The 17,904-nt window shown below is 33.5% G+C and overlaps 2 protein-coding genes across 6 annotated transcripts; both read left to right on the forward strand.

Annotated features, from left to right (window-relative positions):
- Nucleotides 1-5,928: 5,928 nt before the first annotated feature.
- LOC130957918 (E3 ubiquitin-protein ligase RHF2A-like) lies at nucleotides 5,929-10,899 on the forward strand. Of its 5 annotated transcripts, none has more exons than XM_057884766.1 (10): nucleotides 5,929-6,028; nucleotides 6,136-6,208; nucleotides 6,857-6,994; nucleotides 7,079-7,125; nucleotides 8,024-8,086; nucleotides 8,171-8,279; nucleotides 8,386-8,705; nucleotides 9,173-9,280; nucleotides 9,371-9,730; nucleotides 10,583-10,899. In XM_057884766.1, the coding sequence occupies exons 2-9, from the start codon at nucleotides 6,203-6,205 to the stop codon at nucleotides 9,675-9,677; spliced, it is 1,098 nt and encodes a 365-aa protein (XP_057740749.1). In that variant the 5' UTR covers nucleotides 5,929-6,028; nucleotides 6,136-6,202; the 3' UTR covers nucleotides 9,678-9,730; nucleotides 10,583-10,899. The 5 variants fall into 5 exon arrangements, with proteins under 5 accessions (XP_057740749.1, XP_057740753.1, XP_057740751.1 ...); XM_057884770.1 differs by having other exon boundaries at nucleotides 6,857-6,980; XM_057884768.1 differs by having other exon boundaries at nucleotides 5,978-6,028; nucleotides 6,860-6,994.
- A 1,169-nt stretch (nucleotides 10,900-12,068) lies between these two features.
- Nucleotides 12,069-15,512, forward strand: LOC130955619 (fasciclin-like arabinogalactan protein 15). Its single transcript, XM_057882519.1, has 3 exons — nucleotides 12,069-13,584; nucleotides 14,914-15,056; nucleotides 15,165-15,512. Exons 1-2 carry the CDS (start codon nucleotides 12,267-12,269, stop codon nucleotides 14,967-14,969), a joined length of 1,374 nt encoding a protein of 457 aa, XP_057738502.1. The 5' UTR covers nucleotides 12,069-12,266; the 3' UTR covers nucleotides 14,970-15,056; nucleotides 15,165-15,512.
- Nucleotides 15,513-17,904: the final 2,392 nt, after the last annotated feature.

A 17,904-nucleotide genomic window follows, 5' to 3' on the forward strand; every position in this document is an offset into this window, starting at 1 on the left:
GAGAAAAAAATTTATTAGATCAAAAAAATATCCTATTAAAAAATTATTATAAAGAGATTTATAATTAGAGAAGAAAAGAATAAAAGTATTAATAATAATTAAGAAAAAGAAACGAAATTGTATTAAAGAATGTTAGAAAATAAATAATAAAGTTCATATTAATAATAATAATACTGAGGAATGATCTGCTTTAGGCTTCTAACCTTTGTCTTTGGCAATCTTTTTTTCTATTCTTTGCTTTTTTTTTTTAAATTATCAAGTCATAAAAAAATAAAGAACAATTCAAAAAAATGAAAACAGTAAGATTAATAGTAACTATATAAATTAAAATATATAGGAGAAAAACAAACTATTATATAATAGAATTAACATGAGTATATTTCTTCAGCATTAAATAAATAAAGTTAACGCACAACAAAATTACATATAAAGAGAAAAAAAGAGTTAAAATATCCAAAGTGATAAAAAGATTATTTTATAGAAGACTATAAAATAATGAACTTCTAACTAAATTTAATTGTATTTATTATTATTAGAAAGGGTAAGAGAGAGTAGTAAAGAAAATGTTTGTGTGTATTCAAGTTGTGTAGAATGATACAATATAGAAGGGTATTTATATGTGCTAAGAGAATTGAAATAATAAAGATGTAATATCCTATAATAAATATTCAGATATGTTAAATAATGCTAATTGATCCTAATTATACTCTAACAATTATATTCAATTAATTGATATACATAATATTAAATTATGTGATACTTAAATATCTAATCAAATCAATTAGTTGATATAATTAATCTACCGTAATAAATTGTATTTAATGAGTTAAAAAGAAATAAATCAGAAAACATTTTAAGAAGCATGCCAAGTCAAATTTATCATTATTAAGTGCAAAAATTCAATTTTTATATAATAGAATAGATAGATAGATATCTCATTATTTGTTATTTTAATTTATCTATTATATATATTTTTTATATTTACCACTCAATATATCAAAATATAATTTATATTTAGATAGGAATTACATAGATATTTAATTAAAAGAGTATTTTATTTTTTTAAATATAATAATAGTTTTAATTTCTTTTATTATTTTTTTTTACATTTTTTTGTGTTTTTTAAATAAAAGACAAATCTATAACAAAAATAGGAAGAGATGGTAGTATTTATTGAAAAGAAAAAAAATACATATAATTAAAATTCGTACATTCAAAATGTGTTTGAACTTTGAAAAATGAGATGAGACATGAGAACATACAAACACTTGACTTCAATGAATCTGCTTACACCATTCAACTCAATGTTCTTTTGCTTTCTGTTTTCTTCTCTTTTATTTCATATGAATTTATCAGTGCCAAACATGTATCATATAGAGTATTTTTTAATTCCATCCTAATTCATATATTATCTTTGCTAAACAAAATATAAAGGAAAAAAAGACAGCAAATAAATTAAAATTATTATTATTTAAAGAAAAATAATAGATTAGTATTTTGTATTTTAAATGAATTAGATCTAAATGAAAGATAACATTAATTTTAAAAAGTTAATTAAAATTAACTCAAACATTGATATTTAAATTATAAACATTAATTTTAAAAAGTTCAAATTAAATTAACTCAAACATTGATATTTAAATTATAAAAAATTGATTTTCATATTTTATAATATTACTCGCGGCAATTGTAAATATGACGCTACTTAAAATTAAATAAAGTAACACAGATAACAAATAAAAAATAAAAATAACTTAATCTTGTATAAATTGTGCCCAAAAATGAAGTTGATTTTAGTATATTAATATATAAAATATTTTATGTAATCATTCAATCAATTAGATTATCTATTTAGATCATTTTGAAAAATAATTTAACATACCGACATACATTATTTTAAATTAAGCACAATTATCAATACTATATAAAGAGACACACTATTCCACTAAAAGTGATTACCATAAGGAATAATTTTCCAATTTTTTTATACTAATATTGAAAAGTTTATATAATACTATATCATATTATCATTATCAATACTATAAAAAATCACCGTGCTAATATATATTATCAATATTATATCATATTTATTTTTCTATGCGTATATAATATTTAATTAACACATTAAGATATATATAATATTTCGTTAATACATATATAATATATAATATAAAGTGATTTACAAATTATTTTATTAAATATTATAAATTAGAGTGATTTATAAATTATTATTAATTCGTATATAATGTATAATTAAATTTAGTAAATTCAATTAGAATAAACAACAAATTATTTATTTTATTTCAGACTTTATAAATGAATAAATTAATTAACTAATATAACAAATTACAATTAATGTAGTAAAATTAATTAAGTTATAATAAATTATATTAATATTTAAATATCTAATCAAATTAATTAGTTGATATAATTAAGTCATGGTAATAAATTGTATTGAATGAGTTAAAATAATTAAATTTGAAAACACTCTCCGGAGTATGCCACGTCAGCTTCATCATTAAGTGTAAAAATCCAATTTTTATATAATAGAATAGATTATGGAGGTAAAGTTGGTGTTGGACTTGGATATGGGAAGGAGTGGTGCTTAATATTGATGTGGTGTCCGTCACAACTCGAACCCAGCGATTTCTTGAATTTAATTCAAAAAGAAAATTAACAGAGAAAACGGACCATCCGATTTCATGTAAATCATAAAAAAAATTTTGATCATGAAAAAATCGCAGGGTCCGATTTACTTTATGTGAATTTCAGATATTCTTTTTATGCAAAACAGACCCTCCAATTTACTTCCAAAAACTTAAAAACAAAGAATTCGAAAGGTCCAATTTCTTAACACCAAATCTGAACAAAAAACTGTCCCACAAATTAATATAGCATCTCCATCATCTATATCCTGATACAACACCTTCACCTCTTTCATAACCAAAAAAATCAGCCTATGTCAACATAGCAGAATATTAAAAATGCTGATATAATATAAATGTGATGATTCAATGCTCTAACATGTTGGTAATTCCGTTAATTTTATATTTGATAGAAAAATAATTTGATATGTGATTAAAAATCAGATGACTATTTTGTTCAATTTCAAAATTAAGCAAACATTTTGATTATGAGTTAAAACATTTTGATATTGTTAGATAAACTGATTACTTTATAATTTTAATAATTTATAAAGAATGTGACAATATTTGGCATCTTTGATCTCCCCGGTTATTCTGATCTTATCCATCGCTTTTCTCTTTTCATTTTATTGATTCAATTTTATATCAACATGCACAAGCAAAACAAAAGCATTATATAATTGTCATCTTGATTGAATTTTTCTTTTTGGAAGAAGGAATGAAAATAATTGTGATTACTTTTTCTGATGAATAAATTAGTGGTTAATTCTTTGGATTTTGATCATTGATAATAATATTAAAGATGATTAAAAGTTATCATGTCTTTTGAATCATCAACTATTATTTATTGATTTATTTATTTGTTTTATCTTTAACGTCCGTATGTTAAACTCTTTACTTCAAAAAAAAAAAAAAAATCGTCTGCTTAATGTATTCATATTTTTTTAATGAACTACATTATCTTATGAGTGATTCATTTTCTTGATTTCTTCTCCCCCGGGTTTTGACTTGGGTGATTCGCTTTCTTAATTAATAATAAAAAATAATTATTTATTCTAAAGGTGCATCAAGCATTATATAAAAATTCATATAAAGATATTTTATTACTCCACTATTTCTCAAAGTCTAATAGCAAGAGTCAGGTTAAAAAGTATGAAAAATTTTAAAGAATCGATTTGAAATTGATTAATTTAAATATAAAAAAAATGTTGGTGAAACACGTTGAAATAAATCTATAAAGTAATTATATTGATATGGACATATGGTATTAGAACAAAATACAGATAAAATAATTTTTATGTATAATATTATTTTTTCATTTTTGTTACCTGAAAAACGTAGGTTATAATTTATTTTTTATAATTTTTTTATTTTTCTTGCCTGCATTTTGAAAAATGGCTATGATTTGCAATAATAATAATAATAATAATACTATAATAATACATAATTAATAATAACGATCAAAATCTGAAAAAAATAATCATAATAATTTGTAATAATAACATTATAATAACAACAATACACAAATAAATTTATTTATGAATAAAATAGACAAATATTTACATACCAAAAATTATGTAGATATTCAAAAATACTAACTTTTTGTCACTCATTTAAATACCTAACAATTTAGGGCCATTTTTAAAATGGTAGTATTATTTTTACTTCTAGTATACCCAAGTGGAAATAAATACGAGTTAATAGTCAAAATCGTTCTTAAAAGATATCTCGATCTCCATTTTCGTCTCCGAAAGATAAAATTAATCAAATTCGTCCCCGAGAGATAACTTACCTGGTCGTGTTAGTCCTTTTGTCATCTCTTGCACTGAGGTGGCTAACGCTCGCTGACATGGCTTGTTAACTACCAGTGTGGCACTCGCTTAGTATACCCTCTTGTTGCTGATAAGATAAGTTTATTAGATCAATTCAAATCAGTCCCTAAGTCCATAAACCCTAATCCCAAATTCAAAGGAATCGAACCTCACCTTCATAGCAAATTTCATGTTCCCAAGTTGCCCTGCTGCCGCCCGCGTCACTGCCTACACCTTCAACGCCACCATCGCCTGCACATAAATGGTAGATTTATTAGTATTTGTGGTAAAATTTAAGAATTGTGGATTAAGTAGTATATTTAATCTGTGAAACGAAGGCAGTTAATGGCCAAGTTAGTAATGAAACCTTGAAACCCAAAGATCCAGCAGCAGCAGGAACCCTAGAAACCAGAATCACAATGACAATGCCGATTTAGTAGTAAGAGATTCATAAATTTGGGAAGTAAGAAGCGAAGCAATGGCAAAGCATACGCAAACATGGATGGAAATGCCGAAGAAGAGATGCCCGCTGATGTTAGTGGCATTCTTGTCTCTCTCCACTGCCATGGTTCTCCTCATCAGACCCAACAGCTCCGTTCCCTGCACCATCACTACCGCCGTCGACAACAACCACTTCATAGACTAATTCAATCAGATTTGCTCCTCTCTCCAACTCAAAAATGCTCTCTCTCCCCTTGATTTCATGAAGTCCAAGCTCATTCTCATGGTTTTCCATGAGCTTTCCCCTCAGGTACGTTCTTCGTCTCTTTCATTTTTTTTCCTTTCGCCAATTGAATTCAGGAAAGAAAAGAATGTTATTTTTTTTTTGTCTGTGTTGTTGTTTAGGTGGTCCTTTGTTACTGATGGAGTTGGATTTTCTGCTGAGGGGAGTTGGTGTTGATGTTGTTTGGATCACAAATTAGAAGATTCCATAACCTTACCAATTCATTGCCGTTCTCAAGGAGAAAGTTTTCCTTGTTCTTTCCTTTGAATTTTGGATTAGTGTTCATGGATTTAGAGACTGATTTGAATTGATTTAATAAACTTATCTTATCAGCAACAAAAAGGTACACTAAGCGAGTGTCACGCTGGCAGTTAGCATGCCATGTCAGCGAGTGTAAACCACCTCAATGCAGGAGATGACGGAAGAACTAAAGCGATCAGGTTGGTTATTTTTCAAGGACGAATTTGCTTAATTTTATCTTTTGAGAACAAAAATAGAGATCAAAATTTCTTTTAGGGACGATTTTGATTATTTTCTCAAATAAATATATATTTACGAAAAAGCAAACATATAGAATGAGGGTTGAGAAAGAAAGGCTTTTTTTTTGGTCATTTTTTGGTCTTGTTTGTCCCGACCCACACCATGATTCTTATCCTTTATTTATAGCCCAATGCATATTTAAAAGGAAGCAAGATATTTGGGCTTCTCTTAAGTTGGGCATTGAGCCTGATAGTATTACAGTGCAAATTTTTCTTCTTATTTTTATGTTGTGTGTTTTGTGTTTTCTCTCTCTTCCCTCCTCTCACATACTGTGGGGTGGGACCAGGTAACTTCTGCCATTTCTCAAGGTAAAGTTTCTGCACCTCTCTCTCTTTCTCATTTCTTTTCTTCATCTTCAATCGTCATCAAAATTGTTTCACTCACTCAATTCCTCTTCTCTGCAATGGATCTCTAGCGTTCAAGCCTCGATCTTCCCTTGATGGCCCTGCCCTCTATTTCTTGACACCTTTAAGTTCCTATCCATGGAGGTAAACCCACTTATTCTCTTCCATTTTGGTCTCATTATTGTATCTGCTTCTATCTACTACATTTCCCCATGCCAAAGGTTTCATTTTTTTTATCTGCGTCGATTTGAGTTCTGTCCTGTCCTGCGTCGTGATCCGTTTTTCATTAGCGTCATGCCAATATAGAAAGTACTATTAATGACGTTTCCCCGTGGCGGTTAGCAACGGTTTTCTGCTACCAAGGATATTCCGCGATTTTCGACGATGATGATGATCAAATGTTTGAGGCACAATTCTATAATAGGAATACATTTAAAAAAGATTATTTAACTTATCACACAATTGTGTTCAAGTTGTCTTCTCAAATTTTAGAAGCTTTTCGTGAAGATTCCTGGGGCGTAATAGTATGTATTGCTGGTAGAAACTGTATTTATTTGTTACTAAATATTTGGTATTGGTAGATCATTTGTACTAGGGATTGTGGTGACACTTGTTGTGAGGACTAGTTAAATGCACTTGTCTCAAACTGGTTTGGAGTTTGACAGTAGAATTGATCTATTGATCCCTTGGTTTATTTTCCTTGTGTTTGTTCAAAATATGATGAATTCTAGAGCTCTACTTACACTTGTAAAACAATTCATCTGACTCTGAAGTTGTGCGGCTGATGTGTAGAAGGTACCAGGGATGGAAGGCAAGGCTGAGAGTCAAATGACTTCGGCTGCGGCCTTCGTCGAAGGAGGGATTCAAGAATCATGTGATGATGCTTGCAGCATATGCCTTGAGGATTTCTCCGAAAGTGATCCTTCGACAGTAATATTCAGCTTTTGCAAATTACTCTCGTTTCTAAAATATAACTTTTGGTCACTTTCTTTTTCTCCCTCTGTTGCTTTTCAGACCACTGCATGCAGGCATGAGTTTCACCTTCAATGTGTTCTTGAATGGTATGCCTTAATATATGAATAATTTTTTTCGAGTGCCTCTCTCAAAATATAGATTGATTTTAGCTTATTTTATTTTTTCCTTTATATCCTTGTGAGTTTGTGTATTATGTTGGTTGACCTACTCGGTATTAGATTTGCTTGGTTCCTTTTAGAGTCAAATGGCTATGATAAGGATATAAATTGTATGGTGTTCTCTTAAAGCAGGGTCCGAGAGTTATGACATAGGGAGGCAAACATTCTACTGGCTGGGGAAGTGGTAGGAGAGAGATTAAGAGAACTAAATTTCAACTTATAGAGATAGGATGAAAGTAACTAACTTGAGGCAGGTTGTACTTACATTGAAGTCGATTTCTAATATCTATTTCTCTAACAGCATAAATTTTAATGATATTCATACCAAGGTTAGTTTGTTTTGTTGTTGTTTTTTTTTCCTCCACAAACAAACACTTAGGCCCTTCAAATTTATCCTTTTCCATACAATCAGTCTGGTAGTATCCCATAAAAATTAATACATTCTGGAATTTGCATATGGCAACATCACCAATTATAATGGGTTATTGATTGAATATTCATGTAAGTTTTAATTCCATTGATTTATATTAAGGTGGTTAGAATGCTGTCCTATGTTTCTGGTTCTTTTGACTTTTGTCAATGCTAGGTGATATATGGCTATGACTTTATTCTAGAACTACACTCTGTACAGACTGCATTGACTAGAAAGCTAGTGAATTGAGTTGCTTGTGTATTTTGTGTGTGGGAGGAGGATCTGCTCACTGCTAAAGATATTCTTGTTATTTCCACATGCATTAAAAGTATATGCATATTAGACGTGTTTTACTTTATATAATTGGAAATGGAAGATTATATTTTAGCAATTGTTATGGGCTTTTTTTTGTAGGTGCCAGAGAAGCTCTCAGTGCCCTATGTGTTGGCAACCTATTAGCATGAAGGATCCAACCAGGTTTGTTGTGATTTAGCTTTTCTGGATCTTTTCTGTCTTTTTTAAATTGATGCTGTTCTTAAATTTTTGTGCATTTTCTTGCAGTCAAGAGCTGTTTGAGGCAGTAGAACGGGAAAGGAAGTTGAGGGCTATCGCACCAAGGACTGCTGCTATCTTTCACCACCCTGCCTTTGGTGATTTTGGACTGCAGCATGTCGGTTATCTATCAGACATTGAGTGTTGGTTTGGCTGTCTTATAGCTAAGCACATTACAATTCTCCCATTTGTTTATCATGCTTATAATTTTTCTCTTCCTGCAGTTAGGCATAAGTGATGCTGATCTTGAACAACGAATAATTCAACATTTAGCTGCAGCAGCAGCAGTTGGGAGATCACACCATCATGGTCGGAGGGAAGGGCATCAAACTAGGGCATCTGCTCATGGTCATCCACCCGTTATCGTTTTGTCATCTCAGCCAAGTGCACCGCAAGTCCCTGAATCAGATCCTAGAGGGGGAGATGAACCAGCTACAAATCCTTTAGGAACTCCATCTAGTCCTATGACATCCCGTGGAGGTGAAATATCACGGCAGATCCCACATCTTCAGACTCAAAGCTCTTCTTCAGCTCCTCTGGATAGGTAGTTGTGATCATGTTATTTATTTGCAAAACAATAAGCTACTCCTCTCCCCCTATTTATGCATTTACCATACACACCTGTCTCTGTTATGAAAACCCATTCAAAACTTCCCTCACTATTTATGCAAATAAATATAAAATGTTGTCCAGAATATCTTTGTCTCAGCTCTTAGTTCCTGAACGGTTTAGTGTGTCAAGTTGAGCCAAGGGATAAAGCACATTCATTTGCATAATTGATGTGTTTTTCCCTTTTATTCAGCATATGATGGTGAAGAATGGTGGGAATGCCATTTGACCCTAAAAGATCCTTAAAGAATGTGTTAAGTCTAAGAAAACTTGTTCGGTGTGACACTTTTCTCTAAATGTCGTAATTTTATATAGTTCTTCATATCTGATAACAGTGGGGAAATATGCTAGTTAACATAAAAATACAGGATGGGAGTAATCTACTCTACTGGTTGTTTGCAGAGACTCTATTGCGCAATCTTCTCCAGCAAACCAAGATAGAGCAGGGCCATCAGAATCCCAGTCCATTTCTGAATCTTTGCGGGCCCGATTTAGTGCATTGTCCATGAGGTACGGTTTGTTAGAGAATAGTGGATGTGCCTAGTTCTGTATATTTCCTGCTTGACTTCTCTCTGATTTCAACCTATCTTTGTGATTTAGATACAAAGAGTCAATTTCAAAAGGCGCAAGGGGATGGAAGGAGAGGCTGTTCTGTCATGGTTCTTCCATGTCAAAAGTTGGCTCAGAAGCTAGGAGAGAGGCTGGAATTGCCGGCGTCACACAACTGGTGCAATCCCAATCTCTTCAAAATAGAGCAACTTATAGAACTGCGACTACCTCTTTGTCAAATCATTTGGAGGATCATCCCACTGGAGAGGTGACCAACCAGAACAGGGGAGCTAGAAGAGAGAATGCATTGCATGATAACACTCCAGCTGCTTGTTCTGCTAGCTCACGTTCGAATTGAGCTCTATTTTGTTTCTGTCGATAAAATCTTTCCTCATCATCTCATGTTTGAAGGTGAGCTCTGATCCTTGTCTAACCTTTTAGATTCTGTACAGATTCAGCATTTCTTGCTTTTCACCATTTGTAAACTCAATACCTGTTTCGGTTCTTATGGTTAAGCATCCCTAGTGCAAGTGGTTTTAGGGCGTTTTGGCAATGTGCTTGGTAGACTGAAGAGATGGTATACCACTTTCATACTTTCTTTCACAAAGCTACGCATAAGATATAGTTGAGATTACAATGGGACTGGCAATAAGTAAAGTGTGTTTTTCCGGGGAGCATTTTGGTTCTTTAGCGTGAGTTTCATATGGCAGTAAGATTTCGGGGGAAATTTTCTTGAATCTTTTTTTTAAGTTTTAACGTCTATCAACTCCATCTTACTTGTTCCTAGCTATTTGATATTTTAGAAGAACTTAATTCCTATATGCAATTTATCCAATGGATATGAGATGGCTCTCAGACAAAGAAGGAAAAAAAGGAACAAACACCATGGCCAAACTCAATCCTTTGGTCTGCTGGCCACAAATTTGGGCTATTTTGGTGGTTCAGTATGCTAGCCTGTTATTTTGTTAGTGGGGATGGGAGAATGGTTTAACCACGAATCAGTTATTGGTGAAAAGGTGATGGACTTGAAGTTTTGGGTCAAGTCAATAAGAAGTTAACGTAACGACCAGTTCGACTCATTGATTCATGCATAATAAACGACCAGTTCGACCAAATTGGAGTGTTAAATTTCTTGGCAACTAAATTGATTCATGCATAATCTTTTGGGGACTATTTTCTGCATTGATCTTATTGTGAAATAGTAGCTAGTAGGTTAATGTTATTGTACGGTTGTTATCGCTTAATAGTGTTTTTGGTTCTCAGGTTAATTATTCCCCGGACATGACATACTGAGGAGCAGATGCTTTGGAAATAGTGATTGCAAAATGGAAATATATGTTCTGTTCTGGTGTTACAATAACAAGTTAAAAGGATCTGAAAGATGCAACTGTGATTGAACCTATAATGTTACTTTCTTCATGTATATATGCATACGTAACATGTAATATACATTAATACCGGTAATGTTTTATGAAATTGGCAAGCCATGGGCATATACTGTGATAAGTGACATGAATGTGCGCCCAAAGTTGGAAACATTTTCCCATATTTGTCCTAATTAGTTACTCTACATATTATGATTGATTTGTGTCATCCCAATTTCGGTTAAACCAGCTGTTTCAAAAACATTAGGGAAGGGAATACGAAATAATGAGTTACCTCTTTTTTATTTCATGCCTTAAGAGCGAAAATCTTGTTGATCTAATTACATTTCCCCATGGCAACAAATAATAACGTTAAATTCACACACAAGGTTGCTTCAGGAAGTTTGTTTTGTGATTTTCACACTAGTGGTTTTGATGTAGATATTACTACATTTTGTAGAATTAAAGAATGAATAAATTGATATGATTTTATGTGAAAAAAAATTGTTACAATTAAGAATATAGATAGGAAAGTAGGGAGGATATTGGTGTCTATTGTAAGTTTGTATGAATATGAGCATCGCATATGGATGGTAGTATTCATTGTCTGTAAATGCAAAGTGTTACATGATGCATGTGGTGATTTGCAGAGGAAGTAAAATGAGAAGAAACGTAGTGGAGGGGTGAGGGAAGCTAATTAAGCTATGAGAGTGAGAGTGAAGGTGAAGTGAAGATAGAGAATTGACTGAGGAACCACCGGAGGAGGGGAAGTCACCGTTATGGTTGCGTGAAACAGTTTTCCTAAGCAGACTTGTGGGAACTGGGAAGGGAAGCTATCAATCAATGCAAACACCAACGATCAATTCACGAGGGAGCGTACTATGATGCATCATCCCCATTCTCTATCATTCATTCATTGTCTCCAACACCGACACCTTGCCACATTGCACTCTCCCTTTTCTTTCCCAAATTTAAAATAGTCAAATACAATCCACACCATACATAACACGTTTTTTTGGGCTGCCCTCCTTTTTACCCTATGTAACAATAATTAAGCAACATTCATATGCATCATGGCAATATTGAAAGACTTAAAAAAGGAGTTACTACGGCTACATGCAACATGAACATGGTATAACATGACACCTGCATGGGTTCAGGAAAATGAATTTACTAACCGAATAGATTATTGGTGATTACACATGTTAAACAGAGGAGAGGATAAAAAAAAAGCGGGTTTGGCGTGGCTTGAAAACAAGCAAAGAGTAGGAGGAGTAGTGAGTAGTGAGTATAATAACAGCACACCAGTTGCCGTGTGGTCCCCACATACAGGCTGTCACTGAAAGAATTGTATGCTTTCTATATTGCTAGTTTTTCATTTTACATCTAACATCTTCCCCCCACAGTACCAGTCTCTGCACACAACCCCATTGGAACAAGAAAGAAAGAGACTCACCAGCTATACCCCACAACTCCCTCACTTTACTCTCCTCCTTCTTGTTCTTGTTCTTGTTCTTGTTCCAATACAGAAAAGAAAGTCTCATTGCATTCGGTATCTGTATCCTCTTCTTCAATCCAGCGCCATGGATACCTCCGTCTATGGTGTCTGCAACCACAAGAACTTCTCCTTCTTCCTCATTCTCGTATTCCTCGTCCCATTCCTTCTCCATTCCGCATCGTCTTCAACCTCTCCTCAGATCAACTCAAATTCCATCCTCGTCGCGCTCTTGGATTCTCACTACACCGAACTCGCCGAGCTAGTTGAGAAGGCACTCCTCCTTCAGAAGCTTGAAGAAGCTGTCGGCAACCACAACATCACAATCTTCGCACCACGCAACCATGCTCTCGAGCGAGACCTCGACCCTGAGTTCAAGCGCTTCCTTCTCGAACCTCGAAACCTCAACTCACTCCAGACCCTCCTCATGTCCCACATTCTCCCCACTCGCATCCCCTCCGCCGCCTGGCCTCCCGCCGCTACCTCCGTCGTGCGCCACACAACGCTCTCCTCCGACTACCACCTTCATTTGACTACCAACTCCTCGGGACATAAGACTGTTGACTCCGCCGCCGTCCTCCGCCCTGACGACATTGTCCGCCCTGACGGTGTCATCCACGGCATCGAACGATTATTAGTTCCTCGATCCGTACAGGAAGACTTCAACCGCCGCCGTAGTCTCCGCTCCATCGCCGCGGTACTACCGGAGGGAGCTCCGGAGGTGGATCCTCGCACTCACCGACTGAAGAAGCCAGCTCCAGTTCCCGCCGGAGCGCCTCCGGTTCTTCCGATCTATGACGCCATGGCTCCTGGACCATCTCTAGCTCCGGCGCCGGCACCAGGACCCGGCGGCCCCCGCCACCACTTCAACGGAGAGCGCCAGGTGAAGGACTTCATCCAGACGCTGCTGCATTACGGCGGGTACAACGAGATGGCGGACATTCTCGTAAACCTAACTTCCCTGGCAACGGAGATGGGGCGGTTGGTGTCCGAGGGTTACGTCCTAACGGTTCTGGCGCCGAACGACGAGGCCATGGCGAAGCTTACGACGGATCAATTGAGCGAGCCGGGGGCGCCGGAGCAGATCATATACTATCACATCATACCGGAGTACCAGACGGAGGAGAGTATGTACAATGCCGTTAGAAGGTTCGGGAAGATTCGTTACGATACGTTGCGGTTGCCGCATAAGGTTGCGGCTCAGGAAGCTGATGGCTCTGTAAAATTCGGAAATGGCGATGGCTCTGCGTATTTGTTTGATCCTGATATCTATACGGACGGAAGGATCTCCGTCCAGGGGATCGACGGCGTTCTTTTCCCGCGGGAGGAGGAGGAGGAAGACAATAAGGCGGCGGCTCGCCGTAGAACAACCCCGCTTGTTAAAGTTGCTGCCAAGCCTAGGAGAGGTATCTAACTATAAATTAATTTCCTTATTTATGCATGAATTGATTATTGCATTGCATGATTTTGTTCCTTTCTTTTGATTATGTTTGTTTGTTTATTTGGTTTTTGCTTAATTTTGGAGTATGAATTTAGTATTGAGGGACAAGCAAATTATATTAAATTATTTCTTGATTTTCAGTAGTGTGTTTTAGAATGAGTTGTAGCAGTTAGCAATAGCACTATGCTGGAGACAGGATTCTGATATGAAATTGCAAGCCACTGTTTTGGTTCTTAAGTCTGGTTGAAGTAAGTTAAGGGGCAAGTTGTTTTGAGTTTAGAGACTTTTGTGTTTGCAACGTTAATTGCAAATTGCATAGGTAGATTCATTCTAGATTATTGATATTTGTGTCTTGGCTTATGGGAATCTAAAGAGAAATGGAGTTCAAGCCAAGTAAGGTGAGGAGGAGAACAAGTCCTTTGGTAACTTTTATATGGTGGCAATTAATTAGCATGAGAAGAAGAAGAAGGATCCTGGTGTATCTCAGTGATTTTATTCTCAAATGCATTCTGGAAAGTGCTTGAAGCAATCTTTAGATTCCTCTTACAGAAGGGAGCCAGCTGTATGCATACCCAATTCGACTTTTCACCATTGATTATCGTGTTACTTGTGTTGGATTTCTATTTGCTTCACCCTTTATGTGCTAGCTTAGTTAGTACTTGGGTTGAAACCTGAAAGCATTTGGTTTCACTTTTCACACTATTACCGGAAGAACAAAGTAGTTGTGTGCTGTGATAAATGATTGATTAGGAATTAGGAATAGGAATATGCCGCTTAATGGTGGAAGCCGCGAGGAAGTTGCCAAGGAAAATAGTAATATTAGAGATGCCAAGACAAGTGTGTGTTAACTAATGAATTCCATTTCCATCAGTATGATTCTCTGTTCCTCTTTAATTAGTCCATCCATGTGATGAACGGAAGATATTAAAAGTAAATTAAGGAATAAAGATGCCAACCTGTGAGGCACATTGTCCATACCCACCGAGCCCAACCTTAGGTGCCAAAACAGTCTGTCTATGTCTCACTATTATATTATTCACCTTCACCCTTTATTTTATTGCTTCATATCATCTAATTTCACATTCCCTATATTATATTTCTTGTCAACTACTAGCATATATATTGCTTTAATTAATTGGTTATTTGATACGCTTTTAGGACGGATACAAACAAATTTCATTGCCTTCAATCATGATCTGTATATATATTTTCTTTTCCTGTGTGAAACATGTAATAGATTTGCCTCGTCATTAGTTGACTTAATCATTTTATTTTACCTAATGGCATGTGGCAGGGAAATTGATGCAAGTCGCTTGTGGCATGCTTGGAGCTTTTGGCTCAGTCTGCTAATGAAATCGCCATTCCAACTAATCGCTGAAAAAAAAAAAGATTTAAAAAAAAATAAAGAGTGAATTTGTGTACACAAGTTGAGGAATGGTAAGCTTTTTACCCACACCCAGTCACCCACCATTTATTGCTTTATTTGATTTCCTTTGATGACAGAAAAATCTGATCAATATTTTCTTTTTCACATGGATTATGCAGTTGTAGAGTTAATACAAAAGTTGCCCAAAAAAAAAAAGCGATTACGTTGCAGGATTTCGGTGGACATACAGAAGAAGACAACGATTTTTCTGTCATTTTGTTTCATACTGTAATTACATATCATTTTTTTATTAAATTTTTATCTTATGTTGGTAATGTCTCTGTAATCTGTATGCATAAATAACCTTGGAATACGACACTTCATCACGGGTTGCAATTTGCATACTTTTCTTTCCTTTCCTTTTTCCCTTCTTTTTATTAAATTTTTTTCTGTTTGTTTGTGAATCAAATTCATACATGACCTACTTGTTACTTCTCTATTTATTATATTTATTTATATTATTGCTATTAAGCCTTCCAAATTCAACTCCATTTTACAACTTTCTTCCTACAACCAACTATGAAATGGACCTCTCAGCAGAACACTTAAAGAAAAAAATAAAAAATAAAAAAACAAGGACCTCTGATCTGAGCCGAACATTAGAAAACAAGGACTTAAAATGGAGTTTTGCTTGGTGTGTCGGTGGAGGCAGTCTGTATTATTTTTCATTAGGGAAGCTGTTAGAGGGTTATTTCACGGAAATCCATACTTATGGTGACAAATAGCACTGTATTAATGAAAAAGAAAATAGTTGGTGGATTATTTATTTAATGAATAAGACACCCTTCATGTTCTTACATAGCGGGGCCTCCCAAGGTGTCGGTCACTATATAATACTCACATTATTCTTTTCTTTTGTGGTTTTCTTTTTTTTCTTTTGGTTTTAAGGGGGTTGTTTCGGCAGTGACTAATATTGAATAAAGTCTCTTATGTCACGTTTATGCCTTATTACTAGAAATAATGGTATTTGCTATATAAAAGCTGGCCCCAACTGCGGTATCATTCCTTGATTGCCCAACAAATTATTCTCCCTCATCACTTCATATTTTTTTCTGAAGGGAAACAAAAGTCGTAGAACCTAACAACCCCACATTGAAACCGAGAGAATAAGACGTAACAAAATGATCACTTGAGACAGAAAGACCAACAAACAAAATACAGCACTAATAACTATTCAAGCTATTGTTCATTCGATTACAATCATATAGCAAGGGTTTATTAAATTTTCGATTCTTTCGAGTTAACTTGCTTGTAAGCTCAAACCTAAGTAAATTCAGGTGATCTGAGCTTAATAACGTTGGAAAATTTGCAAAAATCCTATGTGAAAATTAGTCACAAAATCAACTACTATGTATTTGTATATAAATATATATTTAGTTTAATTTATTTTTAATATAAATTTTCTATTTTAATATATCTTTTATGCGAATAATTAATTTAATGACTGATTTTTTTGTGTACCCTAAGTATAGTTGAAAAAATTTACTAGAGTAAAGTATCGTTTTTGTCCCCAACGTTTGGAGTAAGTCCTAAAGTTGTCCCTAACGTTTCAATCGTCCTATTTAAGTCCCTAACATTTCAAAATTGACTCAATGTTGTCCTATCGTTAGGGATTTGTTAACAGAAATGACGGCGGGACAAAATTGAGACGATTTTGAAACGTTAGGGACTTAAATAGGATAAAAACGTTGGGGACAAAAACGATACATAAAAATAAATTTTAATTTAATTTTATCTTTCAATAATATCAATTCTTTACTGTACATAGTATTTAATTATTTTTAATTACATCTAAGTAAATTACACTTAATTACATTACTTTTATTTTAAATAAATTTATTTTTTTATAATTTTAAAGAATTTTGATACATTAGAGATAAAAGGTATACTTTATATTTTATTGTATATATATTATTTTTTTTCTTTTATGCAAGTTTATATACTAGTCATTCTATAAACATTTAATGATAACTAAAAATCTTTAAGAGTAAAATTATAAAAAAAATAATTTATTTAGAATAAAAGTAATATGATTAAGTGTAATTTACTTGATGTGATTAAAAAATAATTGAATATTATGTATAGTAAAAAATTGATATTATATATTGAAGGATAAAATTAAAATTTATTTCTATGTATCGTTTTTGTCCCAACGTTTTCGTCCTATTTAAGTCCATAACGTTTCAAAATTGTCTCAATTTTGTCCCGCCGTTAATTTTGTTAACAGATCCCTAACAGGACAACATTGAGTCAATTTTGAAACGTTAGAAACTTAAATAGGACGATTAAAACGTTAAGGACAACTTTAAGATTTACCCCAAATGTTGGGGACAAAAACAATTCTTTACTCAATTTACTATTTTAAAACAAACATCCACCCCCTCCCTATTTTAAAAATATCGATCTACTATGTCAAAACATGGAATTCACTAGAGAATTTTTTAATTAGATTTTTCTTTAAAAAATTGCTATATAATATATATTCATTTTATCATGAATTTATTTTATAATAACATAGATGTTACAACTAGTTTTGTATCATTGTTTTTTACTTACTAAACCCTATGACTTTGTGATTGTTTGTCTAAACTTCTCGAATTTAGATATAAACTGTCGATTTTAATTACCTTTAACACGAGGTTTTTTATTTAATAAAAACTAGCTTTTATTATTTGTGACCATCATGAATCACTTCTCTCAAAAATTTAAATTAATAGGTGATTGATGATGTCTCTAATACACTCTCTTACAAAAGAGCTTCTTTTTGGAATTTCTCGGTCATAAAAATTCTTGATATTATATCAAAAAATTATTTTTTTTAAATTTAAATTAATAGGATGAATAGTTATATCTTTATCG

Source organism: Arachis stenosperma, chromosome 10, assembly GCF_014773155.1.
Source record: "Arachis stenosperma cultivar V10309 chromosome 10, arast.V10309.gnm1.PFL2, whole genome shotgun sequence".
Lineage (NCBI taxonomy): Eukaryota > Viridiplantae > Streptophyta > Magnoliopsida > Fabales > Fabaceae > Arachis > Arachis stenosperma.

What these genes read in the sequence shown, in the direction of transcription:
- LOC130955619 (XM_057882519.1), top strand. Translation starts at nt 12,267, where the DNA reads ATGGATACCTCCGTCTATGGTGTCTGCAACCACAAGAACTTCTCCTTC. An exon ending in TGCTGCCAAGCCTAGGAGAG is followed by an intron (nt 13,585 to 14,913) that starts GTATCTAACTAT and finishes GGCATGTGGCAG; the next exon opens with GGAAATTGATGCAAGTCGCT.
- LOC130957918 (XM_057884766.1), top strand. An exon ending in AGCATGAAGGATCCAACCAG is followed by an intron (nt 8,087 to 8,170) that starts GTTTGTTGTGAT and finishes ATTTTCTTGCAG; the next exon opens with TCAAGAGCTGTTTGAGGCAG. An exon ending in GTGATTTTGGACTGCAGCAT is followed by an intron (nt 8,280 to 8,385) that starts GTCGGTTATCTA and finishes CTCTTCCTGCAG; the next exon opens with TTAGGCATAAGTGATGCTGA.